The sequence below is a fragment of the Phyllopteryx taeniolatus genome, chromosome 7 (genome assembly GCF_024500385.1).
Source record: "Phyllopteryx taeniolatus isolate TA_2022b chromosome 7, UOR_Ptae_1.2, whole genome shotgun sequence".
NCBI lineage: Eukaryota > Metazoa > Chordata > Actinopteri > Syngnathiformes > Syngnathidae > Phyllopteryx > Phyllopteryx taeniolatus.
This window is the reverse complement of record NC_084508.1, coordinates 21638466-21659633: the sequence shown is the minus strand read 5'-3', so window position 1 is coordinate 21659633 and position 21168 is coordinate 21638466. Positions and strand designations below refer to the sequence as shown.

The 21168-nt window shown below is 39.2% G+C and overlaps 1 protein-coding gene across 5 annotated transcripts in view; it reads left to right on the top strand.

The window, feature by feature from the left end:
- negr1 (neuronal growth regulator 1) overlaps window positions 1-20611 on the top strand; it is a 254875-nt gene extending 234264 nt beyond the window's left edge. For 4 of the 5 annotated variants that reach the window (XR_009789358.1, XR_009789357.1, XM_061779296.1 and 1 more), the window contains one exon: window positions 1987-9593. Coding sequence is in view for 3 of the 5 variants with exons in the window: in XM_061779296.1 (XP_061635280.1) it covers window positions 1987-2087 (101 nt within the window). In the remaining 2 variants the exon portion in view is untranslated. Of the gene's footprint in view, window positions 1-1986; window positions 9594-20588 lie in introns of those variants that run through there. The other variant, XM_061779295.1, reaches the window with a different exon arrangement.
- Window positions 20612-21168: the final 557 nt, after the last annotated feature.

The window sequence follows — 21168 nt, the reverse complement described above, 5'->3', positions numbered from 1 at the left end:
AAACGTAATTGAAGGGAAGGAGAAACTTGCCAAAGTTAAACCAGTAACAGAGCTAAACATAGAATAAACAGTGCAAAACATAGAATAAACACATGCTCAGTCATCTGCATGGCAACAGGCGAATGTGTGTGACTTACTTCAGTGCGGATACTCTAGTTTACTGATCACCAATGTCCTTTCAGAAAAAAAGTGTCAAAAAGTCAAAAGAAAAGGGGGAAAAAAAACAATTTAAAAATAAATATATTTGGAGCAGGGAAGATATATTGTGTTTGCGCTCACATCAGTGGTAGCTTTACTGTTACTGTGAAGTCTTACAAAACTGGTCTCAATTGATAATGTTCAAGTCAAAACATGATGTTATAACAGATGAGATTTTAAAATTGCTTTTTAAAATTGACAAACTGGATTTGTCATTTCCTTCCTATTAAACATACTCAGATATTGGATGTTTAACACTTGTTCATTACAACACATTTCGATTATGATTTTACGCATGCCAGAAATAAAACATGAACCATTAGGTTAGCATTCAGTAGAGCACAGACCTCTGCTAAAGCTAAACTAACCTACAGTAAATGCGTCTTCTGTGTAAGGCCATTCTTTTCCACTCCAGCCATGTAGCGGCAGTTGCGTCTGCTGGATCTCATGACACCACTCGGACTGTAACAACAAATAGAATGAATGAATTCTTATGTCCACATTTTGTCAGTATTTTTACTGGGAATTAATAAGTGTCACTCTTCCTTGACATTTCTTAGAAATCGTGCTTGGTGGAGGTGAAAATGGTTCCTTAATAGGGCTGTCACTATCAAATCTTTTTAGAATCGACTCTCCTATTAATTATTGATCGAATAATCGAATAATAATCACCCCCAAAAAAATGCTAATTGACTTCTATCCTTAAAATGCATATGTTGGTACTGAGCGTATGGTATAAATTCAGTGTACAGAATATAAAACGACAAAATGCTTAATGCTAAACGGTTAGCAATCGCCAGTAGCATGGGTGTGCTAGCGATTACCATTTTAGGTAAAAATAAATAAATAAAAACGCTAACTACCATTCAGCTCACTCATACATCATGCTATATGTACAAAACACATCTCACAGTGTGTCACGTACAGACGCTCGTCTGTCGTTTTTGGGCAAGTTTAACAGTGACCCAACACTGCATCCATTTGCAATAAATGTTCGTGTAAAACATGGGCTCTAGTGGCATAAACATTGTTCCGGGTGGAATTTTTTTTTTTTTTTTTTTTTTTTTTTTTTAATCTCTCCGGAGCTTTGAGGCAGAAATTTTGCATCGACCTATATTTGATGTTAATGGTTTTTTTTAATCATAGTGACCACAGAAAAAAACTCATTTTATTTCAAGTGCAAGTGCATATTTCTCTGCCAAATGCCTAAGTCATATTTATCCAACGTAATTTTATCCTTAGATAAGGTTTTGTACAACTTGAGAATGTTGCTTTATTTGAGAAGAGTGATTCAAATTTTAAATTTAAATTCTTGTACAACACTACTTTGAAGATAAAACAAAGTGTATGCCTCCCCAAAAAAAGGAGATAATTGGGATCCTTGTGCACGTCTTTGTTTAATTAATCAGATACTCTGCTTTGATATGAAAAAGTGTTTTAAGTCCAAATGTGTACCGATTCGAAAATACTCCTCAAAATGGGCTTTGAAAGGCACAGTTGTTTTTTTTTAAATTTAGATCAAAAATGCATTTTTTGTTCTGTTGTGACTCATCTGCCTAAAGCACTTTTAGTCAACATTTGGTATTTTTCAACGGGTTCTTTCAAAGAAACTTACTGTATACATTATTTGAAAGTTTGTCAATTATTTGACTCAACCAATTGTAAAAAGCAAAGACTTGCATCAAACCCCAAAGTCATTCACAAATATCTTGTTTATGTGTCAGTATTGAGTTTGTTCCCCAGTGAATGCACCACTGCAACTATTCTTGTCTTGTTTGCCGCCCACAGCACCCAACACTGCGCCCTATGGGAGCACAGGAAGCGCGCACCTCCCGCTGGCCTGCCGGTACCTGGTCCTGGCTCTGACCACCTTGATGGCCGCGTACTAGCGGCAGAGCAGCGAGCAAAGTGACTGTCGAGAGCATTTACAAGTCTTCGGTGACATCGCCCATGACTGGATTCCAAACGGGTGCAGTTTGTTGCAAGGCAAAGAGGGGAAAATAATAATTATTTTTCTTTTCTTTTTTTTTGTCATAGTGAACTTCATGTAAATACTATTTGTTGTTTTCTTTCTTTGCATTTTCATTTTCTGATTGATGGATGAATCAGCCCCTCTCCATCCTTGGCGTCCAATTGTATCAAACGCTCAACTTCACTCACTTGACATTTGCATCTGTTTATCTCTCTCACGACGATAAAGAAACAACTGTGCCAATTCTCTCAGTACACGTGATTACCATAACAATGATCATTTGAATGTATTGTGGGTGGCTGAATGGAAGAAAATACTCATTTTACTATAAAAAAAAACAACAACAAAAGCAGTAGTCATTTTGTTTGCGTTTAGTTAGCGTGCCTGTTTAACAGCTTGAATCAGGTAGTCAAAGTAGAAAAGTTACCTGTAACATATCTGTATCTTAACAATCTTTGTTTTTTGTTTGTTTTTGGTGGGGTACTTCAATCAAATGACGATGTACAGATGACGAAAGGAACAGTCGCCTTGCTTCTCCTCGCAGATTTGTCACAAACTTGTCACATTTCGTAAAGGTCTGTTTCAGTCAAGAGGAAAATACCAACCTCACGTGCTTTGCTTGCATCTTAATGATTTCGTGATTCGTTGTTTGTATTTTGGGCAAGGTGGGAGTGCTTCATTCCCTTTTCTTGTACAAAAGAGTTCCTAAAGGAGTTCTCAAAAGATGGTTATGTTACGCTACCTGCTGCATTCAAGACTGGCAGGAAGTCGAGAGGTGCCACTTAGAATATATGAATTACGACCCCCAAAAGTTATAGCTGAATGCGAACAAATATATATATATATATATATATATATATATATATATATATATACACACACACACACACACACACACAGTTCCAGGCAACACCAGTTGTATGAAATAGCAATTTCTAGTATAGCCAATAGTTTGTGTAGCGTGTTATTGGGGACCGCCATAGTTGTGTGACATCAAGCTACTGCATCTCATGCAGTAATAAAACATAGCTTTGCCCTGACTTCCCTAGTTGGAACCAACTTTGATTACCAATTTTCGCATTTCCCTGTAATGCAGCATTTGTACCGAAACAACCCTGTTATTGCCGCACATTATCCGGAAATAAACTGAAACGTTGCAGAAAATGGTTACACGAATTAACAAGTGACTTCTAGAAAAGTATCAATAAAAACCCGCTCACTTTTCAACCCAAATATGTAATATGATTACAGCTAAAAACTGCATAGCAACTCAAGCTTGACTCATCCATAGAATAAGTGAATGTCCATGAAGTCAAACTAAATCGAGCGTTCTATTTTGTTTCATTTTGTAAACTGAACCTGGTAACTTCTGACTTTCTGTCTATGGCATAATCATCCTCCAGTATCTATCAATCTACAGTGTAAGAAGATACTGTAATGCCTTAATAGTAACATACTCACTGAAGGACATTTAGACGAGCCACTAAATGTTTGTTTAAGAGACTATATTACTGAATGTTCCATCCGAACAAATAGTCGAAATTAGACAAGCGAGGACAATTGATTGAGTTGTCGTTGTGTTAAACTCCCAGTATCCTCACATGAACTTGAAACTGCAAATCTTCTAGCGAAATAGCCATGGCAGTTAAAAGACTTTAAAGCACAAACACTGTTATTGCTTCTACGTTTGGTTCTGTGGTGATTTCTTTTTCTTGTTAGCTTGTTTAACAAATTCTAAACATTTAAAAAAATGAAAAACCTGCACCATATGGTCTCGTTTAAATGTTAAGCTACAATGAACAATAAGTGAGGAACATATTTATTCACTTCCTTTATACGTAAAAACAGTGTATAAAAGTACATTTGAAACAACCGGTTATGTGAGGCTCATTTGATTTGAATGGGCACAGTGTTGCATTGATTGAGGTGTGTTTATTTGTCGAGTAAAAGAACAAATGTGTGCAATCAACTGAGCTCCTTTTTGAAGCGGGGAGAGGGCGTGCACCGATATTACAGTATTGTAGAACAGACTCAATGGGTGTGTATATGTGGAGAAAATATAGATACATTCGTATCTTTAGAGCCTGTGTGTGTAGTCCTAGTTTTCACACACTTGACTGTTTGACGTCCAGAGTGTGCTTGTGATGCATGTTGACATGAAATATCCGCCATTTATTGTTGATTTGTTCATTTTATTTTATATCACAGTCGCCTATCGTTACCCTGCAAATTTTTGTGACGCATTTGATGAAAGCCTGAAATTTTGCTAGCAGTAATCACCTGCTAGTACAGTGGTGCCTTGATATACGAGTGATCCAACTTACAAGTTTTCCGAGCTACTAGCCGTTATTTGGCTAATTGTTTGCCTTGACTTGTGGACAAAAATTTGAAAGACGAGTGATCTCAACTCAGCTCACTTAACAACAACCAGGAGTTTAGCATAGAACAATTTGTCAAAAAAAAGAGGATTCAAGCTCTTTAATGCCACTCCTAATTCAAGTAAAACAAACAATACATGTATATTTAAAAAAAACAAAACATAATTTTACCTTTAAGTCCGCTAGCTTAATGCTCACACACGTGCACACATAGACCTCTCGTGGTGTTCCAGCAAAGTGCCCTTGAGACCATTTTGTATTCTTTACTCATCAATATTTAAAAAAAAAAAAAACACACACAAACAAAACTCTCTGTCATCAACTCCCCCCAAAAGTGTTGATGGGTTTTTATTTCAGTTCTTGTGAGAATTGTGCCTCTCGCTGAGCCCCCGTTATATGAATAGGCAAGTATAGATTATTATATTCATGGTAGCTTCCCTTCACCTCATTTGTAAATAGGTTTATTGACTTTGTTGTTTGTATACAGACATTAATACCTAATTTAACTATATGTACTCTTCTTATTTTATTATTATTATTGTGTGAATAATTTTGGCAAACGGTGGCCTTTGTTTTGGGGGGGGGGGGGGCTTGAGCACCTGCCTCCATAAATGTCTGTGCACATGCCTGCTATAACGCTTAAAGCAATGGATATTTGAACTCAAATGGTGCTGCAACACATGTAGACTGATAATATGCCAATACTCACAAGCATATATTTTTATATTTTTTTATATTATATTTTTGTTTTTTATCCTCTGTGAAAACTAATATTCTTGCAGATTACTGAGTCACCAACAGCAGTTGAGTGAAACTCTTCTACATTTGTCGGCATCACTGTATTGTGTTGCCACCCAGTGGTCAAGTCATGTACACCAGGAGCCGCAGGAATTGATCATGACGTACAAACTGTTTAATTCTTTAAATTCTATTTAATTATGTTATTACCGTTCTTATAAAATACAATGTTATAGAGTGCCATTTGTGAGTGCTCGTTTGTTGTTTTTTTGGCGGGGAGGCTGGAACGTATTAATGGTCTTGGCATTCATTTCAATGAGGAAAGATGAGTTGAGATACCTGCGATTGGCTGGCAACTAGTTCAGGGTGCACCCCGCCTCCTGCCCGATGATCGCTGGGATAGGCTCCAGCACGCCCGCGACCCCTAGTGAGGAGAAGCGGCTCAGAAAATGGATGGATGGATGGAGTTGAGATACGATCGTTTTGTTTTACGTGTGGTCACAGACTGTATTAGTTCTCAAGGCACCACTGTATGCCACATCAAATGTACTGGATGTTGAATATTTGCGGGGAGAAATGGTATAAACAATTCCCTTTTATTAATTCAATCTTATTTGCAATAAAAAAATTAAAAAAAACGTCATGTTCCGATCCTTAAACCTATATGTGAGTTAATAAACGCTCGTAGGGGTTAGTCCCAGTGTAGCTGCTGAGTCATGTTTATCGTGGCATATCATGCATATTTGTTGGCCCTCCTCTGTGCCCTCGAACGCTTTGTGCAAATACTCGGCTGAGCCCAGATGGCCAGATGCCACAGTGCACACAGCATATAGGATTATCCTGCTTTTGCGCCCGCCGTCATTATTGACTGCGCTGTTAGTCGCTAAATCTTCTGGCATATTTACAAACATAAGTCACGGTTTATTTCATCCCGGAATGCATTGAGGAGGGACTCAGATTGTATTTTGTTTGCACAAACTACAATCACATGATGTTGAACTCGCTGTGTGCTCCATCGGGCTGTTTCATGATGGTCTCCAGTCCAAATTAAAATGTTGGTTTACAACCGGAAAGTGCACTGCCTCACCTCCCTGCTAACATCAGAAATCTCATTGAAATACATTTTTGCATGTAGAGGAGGCCCACGCTTGAAGTTTGAAATGAGCCATCTCCATATACTGTATCGGGATCTAACCGATGCGTTCAAATGTATACAAACCAGAAGTACTGTATTGAATGTGCCTTCGAGTATTTTGTCAAACACCACGATGACGGAAGTAGACCTTTCATTAATCCACATTTACACCAAGCAGTGTGTTTTAGTTTGGGAACTCTTGATCGGGCTTGTGATTCCTCTGTGGCGTGTGTAAATGCTAGCGATGGGCATAATAAGTCATGAATTATTCTTAAGAATTTGATCATTTGGGTGGAATCTGAGGCAAAATGGAGTGCACTACTTGGATGGGATCTAAAGAAGCCCAACGTGACGTCAGCTATGGGAAGTTAAGCTACGTACAGATGATGTAGCGCTACTCGTGGGTAGCAATATTCTTAACACGGTACTAGCATTACATACAAAAATAAATAAATAAATAACAGTGCAGTGTGCTGGCATGATCCTTAAAAATTCTTAAACAAGCGCCTCGATGTCATAATAAGTTGTTTTTTTTGAATGCAGGTTTTTATTACCTTCCTTGTAACAAGGATGTGACACCTCTCTGTGGACCAATCATTGGACAGCAGTGTGCCTAGCTCTGTCCTCCACTCCTGTACGGCGCTATGCTGTGCTTAAAAGTGGGTCGCTACAGTTCTTAATTTTTGACAACAGAAACGCCCAAAAAATAGCGGAACGAGCTGAACGGCTTGAAGAAAACGAGACTTGCTGCTAGCTACAGTTATATTATGTGCAGTCTTGCAGTCACCGTCGTTTACTTTCACTGATAATGGATGGAATTATTTACATAAATAATTTGACCTCTTTTCAATTTTTATCAATTTACACGTTTGTGCGATAGCATCATAATTATGTTCCTCTTTAATTAGAGCCACAAATGTGCTTCACAGTGACCTTTGCGCACTTAAGGGAGCGCAAGAAGAAATAAAATTGCAATTTTACTAAATTGGATTGCATTTTCAACATGCTGATATGCCTCCAAATACCAAGCACCGCATTTGTTTGCCCTCAATATTAGTTATGCAGGGTTCAACTCCTTTTTACAGTAGTCGTGTACACCACAAATGCATTTCGTTGCTTTCTGTTTAAGGTGATTGACACACTGTACCTGACAGTTCCCTTCCGTGCAGCTGCAAATAGTGAAATATAAAATAAACAATGCTTCTTGGAGACAGTAGGTTTCAACAAACAGCAACAACAACTCCACCCGTCAGACTTCCTCTACAGTAGCGCGTACATTACAATGTGGGGAGGTGAGATGGCACTTGACGAACCGATCGGAGATTGCACACAAGGTGATGCGTTGCTGTTTACAAAAAGAGTATTAGGGTCACACACACAACAAAATAATAATAATTTCAAACAATTACTGAGAACAGCGGACGTTGAATAAAGTTATAATATGTAGAGGGGGAAAAAACAAAGTTGTAGTAAGATATTAAAATCAGAGTATTAGTCTGAGGCCAGCGCTTGAAATGTTACAAGAATAAATTCTTAGAGAGAATTGATTGTGAAACATGTAACTTGACCCTTGACTTCATCCTAATGCAAGTAGGTGTTTATGGTCGTAATATTGTGACTGTATTATACTACCATCATGTGATAATATTTTAGGATTATGACTTCTTTCTCGGGAGAAATATTGTTCTTTTGTCGAAATATTACCACTTTTTTTTTGTCTGGTAACATCGTTCATTTATTCTCAGACTATTTTTTTTTTTTTTTTTGTGTGGCCCTAATGCTTCTTCGTAGCTTTAAAATAGCAAAGTGATTTGATGCTCCTACTGTGCACTTCAGGTTGATTTAAAATTGCGTTGTCCAGCAAGTAAATTAGGGCTGCGTGGCTTTTCATATCCATTATTCCTGTTTCTGTATTTGTTTTTATTGATTTGATTTGTTTTATTTTTTATTAATATTATTGGAGTGGGGTTGGCTGTGTTGTTAATAGACCCTTCCCCATGCCTTTAATTTGGGGAGATATTGTTGCATTCTGCCGCCTGCCTCTGCAGCAGTCACATTGCACCTCACTGAGCAGCATACTGAGTTGTGAGCATCAAAAGAACAACACAAACACACTCACTTGGTGCACGTTTGTCACGTGGCAGATTGCAATAAGTCCTTCGGTCAAACACATGGGGAAGACAAAATGTACTTTCTCCACCTCCAAGCAAAAGAATTGGGTGAAATATATATATCTTTTTTTTTTTTTAAATTGGCTCAAGTGTGTATGCTAGTGTGGCAGCTGCCATTGTTGGAGTGGACGTTTGAAAAGCATTAGTCAAGTGAGACGTGAAAAATAAGTCACCGGCTGTTAATGGAACTTTAAAAGAAAATGAGGAACAGTCAATATAATGCTGCTGTGTGCACTATTAGGTTTGTTTTCAATGCTCACAAATGCACCACACATCACTTTGCAGCAACATTTTGTTCTTGGTGGAAAGCAGGGGTGGAGGACCTTTTCATCCGGCCTGCTGTGCAATTCTGAAAACAAATAAAACGTCACAGGAACTGTTATAAAAAGCCCCAAAAAATATAACACAAAAATTTGCGTCATATTTTTTCATATATTTACGATGGCCCTCGGAAGGCCTGAAAGGAAAAAGATCCTCCACTCCTGCTCCCTTATACAAATACAACATACTGTATGTATTTCTTAGTTGTTTTTTTTGTTAAACACACACACACAAACAAGTACACATTTAATGGTGTTTGTTCAAAAAATGTGGATGGACGTTCTTATTCCGTGGGCACCATATGATCAACTCACATTTTTATTATTTAATGTTGAAAATATGATGGTATTACTTAAGAAATGTTGTGAGGAGAATGGAAATGTTTACTCAAATGTGTTTGAAGGTCCTTTAGGTGCCGGTTGTACATTTATAGGCTCTAAATCACTGGAATGATATACATAAGTGGCATTGATATACCTATACCTATATAAATATATTTAAATATATAAATATATATTGATATTTGTCCCAATACAAGAAAATCCATGTACATTAATTGATTTAAAGCTTACATTGTGTACAGTATAGCACGTATGCAAGTCCATTTTCATCATGTTTGATGTAATTTTGTAGCAGTGGTTTGATACTAATAAATGGCAGTCGATGATGGAATTGTAAAATTTGTGAGGTTTGCTTTCTTGTGTGTTCTCGGATCTGAGTTTGAATCTCAGTTTCTGTCTCTGTGATTTTGTCAGTTTTCTCATGTCATATTCAATGAAGACTCTAAATTACTAAACATACAGTAGATATAGAAAATGTACACACCCCTGGTCAAATGCCAGGTTTTTGTGATCTACAAAAACAACAGGTGGTACATCTTTACATTATACATCCAATCGTCAATTTGGGCGGGGTGCTGATGGTAATATCGCCCATATCAAAAACCCGTGCCCTTGTGCATAGGCCAAATGCACATGGCCAAAAAGATGGAACGAATTGCATTTGAGACAACCCAGAAAAGGAACGTCCAACATTATTAGGAATCCAGAGCATTTTAAAATAAGAGTTGCCGACGCAACCCAACCCATTGAGCGATTGTATATCTGGACGCCCTGAACAGCAAGCCTGTATTGACGTTTGAGCTGTATAAACAAAATATTGTACCTTGATCACATTTCTGAAACCATAAAAACATAGATTAAGAGTTAAGGAAGAAGTAGGTTGTTAAAGAGAGAGGATGCTGGTGAGAATTAAAGGGAAAGTGTGGCTATTTGAAAGGAAGCTGCCGGCTCCATTCATTTGAACGTACATTCTGGTCACAAACTTCGCTTGTTCGTGCACAGGCACAATATACACTATGAATATAGGTTAGTAAAACAACATTTGATGCTTTACGTATTATTTATATGGCTTGAGCCGAGGCAAAGCGGCGGCACGGCTCGCAAACCCGGAAATTTATTTTCAGCGTAGGGGAAAGCTTTTGTGCATTTTTGATTGAACGACCCTGACCCTGTAGCGTACATGGATTTGGGATTTGGGATAAAATTTCTTAGATTTCAGTGGTTCTCAACTGTTGTCAGACTGGGACCCGTATTTTCCTATTGTTGCAACCCACTTTCATAGAAAATAAGAACAATAAAGATTTTTTTTCTTTGTTTACAAATAGCCTCTGAAAACGCATGTACAGTATATTATATTTTTCAATGCCATTTCAAATGTTTGCTATGGTGAAGGCATATTATTTGCCATGACATCTGCCAGACAAATGCTGAGCTGCACTGTATTTGTTTACAGAGTAAAGGAGTGGCTTGAGCCCAAGGAAGTGATATTTCTTGTCACTTTCCTAATATGTTCCATCTGGGAACTTGGTACGCCTATGTACTGTCCCGTAAAAATCAGAAAAGGAATGCATATCACGTTTTAACTAGCTGTCTGCGACCCACCCTAATTGGGTCTGCAACACACTTACCCACCAGTTGAGAATCACTGTGTTAAAGAACACTAGTGAACAACAGCATCATGATGACCAAGGAACTGACGAAACAGGTCAGTGATAAACATGAAGAACTTTAAATCATGGTTAGGTTATTATAAAAATATCCCAAGCTTTGAACATCTCAAGGAGCACCATTCAACCCATCATCCAAAAATGCAAAAAGTATGGCACAACTGCAACCCTACCACAGCTCAAGTGGTAGATGTGCTAGCTCCGCAGGGTACCCTGAATGAGATATGAGTGTTCCCAATGTACAGTGTGAGTACTAAAAATGTGCAGAGTGTGTGAAGTAAGAGGCTAGACTCTTGCGGGTCCGGCCACAGAGAAAAGATGCCCCCCCCCCAAAAAAAAAAAAAAAAACAACCATAGCCCAGTGACCAAAAGTGGAGTGGGGCACACAAGGATGGAGAGCAGCCAGCCCCAGGATCAGCATCCCCCAGGAGGGCAACACGGACACGACCGTAGCTAAGAAGGGGAGGGGAAGACAGGCCCAGAATCCCCAGAGGCCAACGTCGCAAATCCAGAAGGATACGGGTTAAGATGCATGCAAGTGACCCTATGACGTGCGCAGGGGTCGACAATGACGAGATGATTTGGTCACATTACATTGCATTTACATTACATTTCTGTATGACATCAATTCCCAGGCAAACAGAATTAAGCTTCAAGGTTCACCATTTTAATGAAAGGTGACACACTTTTCTTAAAGTTATCAATTTGCTTATTACGTTTGCCAGAGTTATTTTCTAGTGTTATATACTCTATGACAAGATTTTGCCATTGGTTAATGTTGATAGCTTGTTAATTCTTGCAGTTTAACAGTATTGTTTTTTTTAGCGATAGCTAGAATTACAAGTATTGGTTGAGCATGTTTATTTGGAAGATGTATACCTTTTAAATCACCCAGAAGACAAAGATTAGGAGAAATTGGAATGCTACAGTTCAAAACTGAGGAAAGTTTCTGTGTAACCAGTGACCAGAAGTGCCGTACGGGTGCACAATGCCAAAGAGCATGCAAATAAGTGTCTGGAGCATTTTCAGTACAATGAGTGCATATGTCTGAATTTGAATAGCGCATTTTATGCATTTTATATTGCGTAAAGCGTGATCTATGGTGTACTTTGAACTGGATTAGCTGTAAATTAAAAATATGTTGTTAATCACAAAATCGGTATCGTGCCAGATTAGGGAGGAATGATATGGTGCTAACTGAGATTGCGTGGTTTCTAGACTTTTCCACCAAGGTGATAAAGTGGCAGCAATAATCGGATTCTTAAAACAATTGTGGCGTTTGAGACTTGCTGATAAATAATATCAATAAATATCAATAAATGGGTGGTAGGTATGAGGTACTGTATTTGGCTAGCTAAGTAATAGTGCTTGAAGTTGGGTGCGTCAAGTCCCCCTTCTGCTTTACCTTACTGAAGGGTAGGTAGCTTGGCTGATTCTATTTTTCATATTTTTAGGTGAAAAAAATGTCTTGCATTTGGAACCATTTTAATGTGGGTTTGAATGGGATCATTGCAAATAAATAGTTCATTTGTGGTAACGTTTTCATTTTTACTGTAGCTATACGCCCTAAAAGTCAGATAGGTAGGCTGTTCCAACGTTTTAAATCATCACAATTTTTTTCCAGTAGAGGTACGTGATTTTAATTATTTAACTCTATATGTTTTGCTGAAATATTCATGCCTAGATATTTGATATTCCCAGTCGGAATAAGAAAGTTTGGATTTTGGTCCGAAGGATTCCATGAGTTCGTCGTTATAGGGAGTATTATTGATTTTGACCAATTGATAGCATATTCTGATAATTGCGAAAATGTCTTAATGAGGTTAAAAACTGTTTGAAGTGATGTCTTGGGTTCTTGTAAATAAAGAAGGATATCATCTGCGTAAAGATTGATTGTGTGATCTGACATAGGAGTACAGAGACCTTTAATATATTGCTATTGTCAGTGGTTCGATAAATAGTGCAAATAGCAGGGCCGAAAGAGAACATCCTTGTCTAGTTCCTCTTTGTGAAGTGACCCCATTTGTGGTGACAGTTGCTTTGGGTGAGTTGTATAACGCTGCGATCCAGTGAATACATGAGTCACCAAAGACAAAGTTCTGAAGGACATCAAAAAGAAAAGACTAGTTAACTTTGTCAAAAGCTGCACCTGGTGACAAGACAGTAGTTTTTAGATTATTACGGTGAGACATACTTATTACGTTTATAAGTCGCCTGAGATTGTTGGTGGAGCTCCGTCCTTTCATGAAACCTGTTTGGTCAGAATGTATTCACGACGGAAGAATTTTTTCTAGTCTGTTGGCTAAAGCCTTAGATATGATTTTGATGTCCGTATTAATGAGTGACAGCGGTCGGTAATTAGCTGTCTTTCCCTGGTTTCAGTAGTAGTTTTATTGCGGCTGTATTCATGTGGCTTCTAAATAATAATTCTTTTATCTCTAGCGCCATTCTGAAAAATAGTGGTACTAGTATACACCAGAAATGTTTATACAACTCCGTGGAAACCCCATCATCGCCTGAAGCTCTCATGTTGGCATATCGTTTAAGGCCTTATGTAACTCTGCGAGGGTTAATGGGGCATCTAAAAACTCTTTACTTTCTGAAGTTAATTGAGGGATGTTTAGGTTATTGAAAAACGTTTCAATGTCGTTTGTATTCGACCTATTATGGGATGAATATAAGCTACTGTAGTTGTTGTAAAATATATCATTAATATGCTGTGGTGACTGACTAAATTTGCCATTTGAATCTTGGACAGATGTAATTAATGTTTTTTCTTTGTTACGTTGAAGTTGGTTTGTGAGAAATTTTCCTGATTTATTATTGTGCTCAAAATGATTTATGATGTGTTGTTACCAAAATACTCCAAAAATCAAGATTATAGACATAATTATACAACGTATTTGTTGCAATGGTTCAAATGACATTGTTTTCGGGGCAGATCTGCCTCATGCAGAGAACCAGGCCACATGTGGAGCCAGGTGTGCACTGCTACCGGTTGCTTGCTTGCTTGTACTTGCGGAAGCAGAGCTTAAAGTGTGAGGAAAAAAAGAAGTATTTTAACTTTTGGAGGTAGCAGTTCATGTGTGTATGCAGCACACGGACACATCACCGTTGGCTTGGGGGTGGTTATTATGTTAATTAGCCTTACTGTTTCGCAATAGTGGGGCATAGAGTAGAACGGCTTGCTCCTCGACGTTCCATCAGAATCACATCAGAAATAGGCTGATAACAAAAGATTGATTTGCTTATTTAATTTCACACTTGATGCGTAGGCAGGAACTCCAAAGACGCAACTATTTGCATTCAAGCATTAAAAGCCAAATGACCATTATACGTCCCCCTTAAGAGGGGAGGAACTATATATCAGTGTAATATATTGCGATATGGCCATGTGTTTGTGAAGTGATACACATCAGATTTTTGTAGAGTGATTTTAATAGTGGTGTATTAGAAGAAGACACCACCAATGCTGTTTTTGTGTTTATTTTGTTATGATAGTCAAGTACCACTTTGATAACAGTGACATAGTGGAGCTCCAGAAACCAGTGTCATTGTGATGTGCTGGTAAATAGTTGAATGCGGTGATGGGAACAACATGAGGAGATATAAGTCCACTGGAACAAGAGTTGAACGGAAGCTGCTAATTCCCCGCTCACATCCGCCCCCACCCATTGACTCTTTACTTCTTGGCAGCCGACTATTGAGTGTTACGGCATCAAGATGAACTCTCTAGCACACGTTAAGTGGTTCAATAATTAAAGCCCATGGAGATTCTCAAGATAACACAGCTGGCTGCTTCAATTGCAATGACTTCAACAACAGGTCTCTCCACTTTGCTTAATTGAGGCAGGCCATGCAGTCCGAGAACTTGGGCTCTTTTTTTCCTTTCTTTTAATGGTGAACTCACCTGCATACACTGCAGAGGTAAGAAAAAATGTGGGGGCCTTGACAGGGATGCAAATGAGATGAAGGTAGACTTTATAATCCTGAACGGCTGACAAAAAAGTGACAGTCGTGGAAGGCAGACAACGAGAAGTGTTTGAGACTCTCTAATGAGTGTCTGGTCTCGTACAGCAATTAAAAGCAGCCAATGCAGGACATTCATTTGGCTAACATATTGTCGCTGACCAGTGGGGGGAAAAAATGTCACATTTTGGAGATTTATTTTCAGGAGCAATAAAAACAGTTTTCCAGCAACATGTTTCATTAAAAAAAAAAAAACACCACAGAAAAACACTATCAGACAGATTTAGCGCCAGAACTCGAGAGCTGTGTTTTCACAACCATCACTGTGTGTTTGTGTGTTTTCATATTTTGAACGGACATCTGTCCATCCATCCATTTTCTATAGCGCTTGTCCTCATTAGGGTCGCCGGTGAGCTGGAGCCTATGCCATGGCTGGACTGGAATGGTCAGCCAATCACAGTTCCAACTTCTGTATGTCACTGGCTGAGGTGTTCAATGAGGCTCATAATGGAAAATGGCAATGCCGTCCAGAACAGAAGTGATGCAGAAGCAAATGTATCATTGATTAATAATACATAATCACAAAGACTGAGAAAAGGGTAATGGTTTTATAAATATTCGTGTGTATGACACTTGCAGTGGCGTGCGACGGTGGGGTGGGGGCGGCTGTGACCGTGGGCATCCACCATGGGGGGTATCCTAACACCTTTGGGTGGGCAAAAAAAACTCTCTCCTTGTCGACGAATGAATATCGTTTGTTAAAAAAAAGTAATTGGAGAACAGAAATTTGCCATTACACCGCAATGTAAAACAGTTTTCATTTATTGGCTACAAAACGTTAACAGGACATGCAGGGGAAGACAGAGAACGTTATGATGCTATAAAGCCCAAATCATGAAGTGGAGATACTCACTTTTCCTCTTAGCAATAATGTATAAAGTAGGTTATGATAGCAAGCACTAGCAGTAGTATATTATTGTCAATATGCTGTGGGAACATTAACACATGAGCATATGCTGTATGTCTTCCTACAATTTAGTTTCCCTGGCTATTTTCTCTCCTATATAGCACTTTAAATTTTCCGCCACTGTTATTCGATTATCCTAAAAGCCAAGAACAACTTGACATTTTAAAGTTATCAACTTCTCATTAAAACAACCTTTTTTTGTTCACTGTACTTTCAGCTTTCATAGTCGGGTCTTTGTGAGCTTGACAAAACAGTATGTTTTACTCTCCCTCCTTTTTCATTTGAGCTTCAAAGAATGTCAGTTCAGTTTTTCTAGCACATATTATGAACTAGTGAGCACCATAACACTTCTGTACTGGTCTATTCTGACTCACGACTAATGCAGAGTCCCGCTGCAACACAATCTGCTGCTGTCGCATGAAAAAAGCACAGGTCCATTTTGGTTTTTTTTCCAAAACGTGTCACTTTTCTTTGCGTTTAGGATAGAAAGACAAATGCTAACATTTGAAGCACAGCAATAATGAAAGACTGCTGTCATTTCTAATAATTTCAGTGTATTATATTTTGGATAAATTCCAAGTTGCATCTTGGGATTTCATTCATCACAAACATACAGTTAAGTGCTTTCACACTACACCTAATTTGTCCGGCGCCCACCACAGTGTAAGGTGCACCACAGGGCAGGCAGGTCGGTAGCATGGTGCACACGTGTCCATTTTTGGCACTGGTTGCTAAGCAACCGAACAGGAACTGTTTTTTCCAGTCAAGTGTCTTTTCTTGCTGGTTCGAACTTAAAATAAGCTGCAGCTCGGTAATATGTATTTGTCAATGGTTTAATGTCAAGCCTTGACTTTTCATATAATAATGAGGAGGAGAAGGAGATTAGCATCATCTTGAACGAGGTTATGGGTCCATCCAATCCTAATGGCATGGCAGGATCTGGAGGAGTTTTGGTTTGTCCGTGAGCTACAGCTCCATGAAGACTGCTTCGAAGCGTACTTCACTGATAAAGGAACGTAAAGTTCAGTGAGAGAGTGCACTAAATGGAACAGGAAATTTGTATCACTCCCTCTGTATTCAATATACTCACCAATGAATGAACTAGAGGCTGTTAGAAAACTGCAGGTGTTTATATACATTCAAATGCGTGAGCTCCAGCAGCCATTGAGAGTGACATCATGCATAATATGATAGTGGCGATTTCGAAATCCTGGTGCAATCATACTGCTCAGTGGACACTTCAATCAGATCCTCTCTCTCATCAATGAGCAATTTTACACAAGTAGAATCAAACTTTGGACATTCTGTATGCCAAATGGCAATGTGAACAGAGCAATTAAAAAAACATGTTATGTTTATTAAATTGTTTTATGTTGTAAGTATGTTTATGTTTTATGTTTGAGTTGATGTACTGCAGTAGTGGCGATGTCCCTTCATCTCTGTGCCTTTTTGATCACGTCACGGTACGACATCTGTCCTGTGTCTCATAGCTCGGGACAATGGGACATCACATTTAAAGTTGTGTCCTCCATTCGCTCTTCCATGCTGTTTTCACTCCAGCTCCATCTCTCCTATTGGATGCACCGAGATGTTGTCACAGCAGGCTGCACCCGAATTGAAACATTTTCAGTGCGCCCACTTTACATGCTGCCGAGCTCACATACACAATGAATGTGCTGGTTCACGCTGAGCACAGTTTGAAAGCACCTTTGGTGGTCTAACACTGTGATTCTCTATAGATGTACCGTGGGAAATGAGCAAATGTGGCTCAATTTATCTTGAACTATCTTGAATAATTTACGATCAACTATTGATCTTTGTTCCTCTATCTATGCCAACGACATATAACGATCTAGTATATGGCAAAAGGCACAATTAACCTCTTTATCACTTGTTGCCATTCATACAGCAGAATAAATCATGCCACGCTTTGAGTCAGATAGCAATGGATAAATACTTGAAATGAACTCAATCTGAACTCAGTCCTGGAGAAAATTACAACTCAAGTGAAGGTTGCAGTATGAATACTCCTCAGAAGAAAGCAAAACAATGGGGTAAATACATTTCTTGTCTTTCCTTTAGATTTACTATTACCGAGCTGACTCCGTTATGCTTGGTGTGTGGGGAAGAGCTGACAAACAGCGCAATAGTTCCAAGCAAACTTAAATGCTATCTCCAAACAAAACACCTGGCACTTTAAAACAAAGACAAATAGTATTTTGTTCAACAGAATTTATGGAGGAAAACCACCAAGGAGAGCTCTCAAAGCTAGTTACTAAAATAAAACAGCCACACACAGTAGGAAAGACAATATTCCGACACGCCTGCAAAATGATCAGAAACGATGCTCTTAGAGAAATCACCCAAACATACTTTTCAAAACCTATCTATGTGAGCTGAGCTTTTCAAGCATGACTGCCATAAAAACAAAAAAGGAGAAAGACTCAAGAGCTGTGAAAGAAGATCTCGGTGTGTATCTTTCTTCAGTTTCTGTGAGTATATCATCTTAGTGTTCAACTAAACAGGCCAGAACTTCACACTAAGTAAACTTGTAAGTAAATTGAGATGAGATCGTAATTATTTCAGTATCTGAGACTTTTCTCATGTGAAATATATGCCTTGCCTCAAAGTGGTTGGGAACCACTGGTCCCAAACACACCAAGAACAACAACAAACAATGATGATGACATCACAGTGCAGCAAAACTCCAGCATAGATCAGGATGTCTTACATAAGAGGTAGAGCGAGGCTGGCGTGCACCCTCAGTTACAAATGAGTGTGGATTCTCCTCCCCTCTGCAGTCCCATCTGTCACTTCCTGCCGCTTTTCTCAGGAGCGAGAGCGCTTGTTGGCGTGAACTTCGCACGGCCTGAGAACAAACGAGCCGGCTTTATTCTGTGTCAAATCAGATCATCGAGAAGACCTGCAAACTGAAAGTAATGCGGCAACATGCGGCCATCTCGCACTCATCAGTACGGCTGGCCATTACGCAAAGCAAGGTGTGCAAGTTAATGCCTGTACCCCCCGTTGGCCAAGATGATTCATTATCACTGCAATATTGTGGAGAAACACGACTGGAAATTACTGAACTAAACCCACATGCTAACTCTAGTTTACCCTGCGGCTGTACTGTTTTATACTGTCCCCACTGCAGCGCTCCATTTTTTTGATCCCCTCAATCGTGAATAAAATCTGTATTTTTAGCAGTTTTGGGAATATTACTTTGCAAATGTAGTTGGTTACAATTACAAGTTAGCTTGTCAATATCTATTACTTTCTCAAAGTAATATAAGTAATTAAATTTGATTACATTTTGATTACTTAATTTTGAATGAATGCTTCAACAGAACTCTTGGATGTTTCCTCTAAAAAGTGGCTTAAAACTGTGTGTGTGTGTGTGCGTGTGTGCGTTGTTTCTCTTTGCTTCATTGTGGCTACCAAAATCTGACAGCACAGTCACAGCGTGGGGACTGAAAATATTGTGGCGACCAAAAACCTGGACCCCACAAAGAAAATCATTGATTCAGTGATAAAATGACTAAAGGGCTGCCCTGTCAAAATTTCAGGGGTAACTCCACAATACACGAAAACCGACGTTTTTGTGTGTGTGTGTGTGTGTGTGTGTGTGTGCTCAGTGCTGCCACCAATGGAAGGAAATTGTAATGCAGCCACACACACTCTCACACACTCGACTCAACTATACATATGCAATAAGCCCACTCAGGTAACAGCTTTAACTTAATCAACACTTCCATTCAGTTACATGTATATATTAAAACATATTTATACATAATTTAACTGATTAAATTAATACATTTAAAACACTATATCAATACACATGTGTTATGTTTTATTTATTTTTTTAAACTTCACTAGATATTTCCAGGCAGCACGGTGGGTGACTGGTTAGAGCCTCAGCCTCACAGTTCTGAGGACCCGGGTTCAATCCCCGGCCCCACCTGTGTGGAGTTTGCATGTTCTCCCCGTGCCTGCGTGGGTTTTCTCCGGGCACTCCGGTTTCCTCCCACATCCCAAAAACATGCATTAATTGAAGACTCTATATTGCCCGTAGGTGTGCATGTGAGTGGGAATGGTTGTTTGTTTGTATGTGCCCTGCGATTGGCTGGCAACCAGTTCAGGGTGTACCCCGCCTCCTGCCCGATGATAGCTGGGATAGGCTCCAGCACGCCCACGACCCTAGTGAGGAGAAGCGGCTCAGAAAATTGATGGATGGATGGATAGATATTTCCACACAGATGAAAGGATAAAATGATCTGTTTTGGGAAGTCAGAGGTCAAAAATCATAGTCATTTGCTTATGAATACGACATCTCAAGCGTGTGTGTGTGCATGCGTGTGTGTGTGTGCGCATGCGTGTGTGTATATGTGTGTATGTGTGTGTGTGTATGTGTGGGAAAACATGATACTATGTTGACCTAATGACAAATGTGATCATTCGAGACAATTTCAATCATTTATTGAACAGGACAGTCAAACACCATCCATCCATCTATACTCCATACTGCTTATCCTGTTCATAGTTGCGGGGCGCTGGAGCCTATCCCAGCTGACTTCAGGCGAAAGGCGGACTACACCCTGAACTGGTCGCAAGTCAGTCGCAGGGCACACATTCAAACACACAAATACAAAATGAATACACTCACAAGACGCATGGATCAGACACACACACTGAACTCACCGTGTGGTAAACATCCAATGTGGCTGACTCCAGGCTCCTGACATCATTGACGAGGCTTCGCTGCTTAAAGGCACACAAAACCAACGAAGAAGAAGGCGCACGAAGACGTGCTTGTGCCCAACGGCAGCGGCGAACAAAAGTTCACGATGTGTAGAAGTCTGACGTGCTCGCTCCCACTCCGAGCCTCAGCCTACACCGCACGGAACTTCAGTCAAGTCAGTTGGGTGAGTGAAACAATAAAATACGTCTATGCCAACATTGATGCAGCTAACAAGTTAAATGGTGGGTTGCACTGTTGCACTGATGGTTTTTAGCATTTGTTTTAGTCCTCAAACCAATGTAAGCGCTGAAGACGGACACAAAAATAAAATTCAGAATCTGAATCATCTTTAAATGTCAAGTATGTCCAAAAAACACACAAGAAATTTGTCGCCGGTAGTTGGAGCCACTCTAGTACGACCACAGACAGTCAATTGACAGAGAACACTTTTGAGACATAATGACATTTACAAAAAACAGTCACTGAGCAATAAAGGGTTGCTAGTTATCTGGTGATGCCGGTACTTTTTTTTTTTTTTTTTGACAATTGTGCAAAAAGATGCAGAGTCCTCTA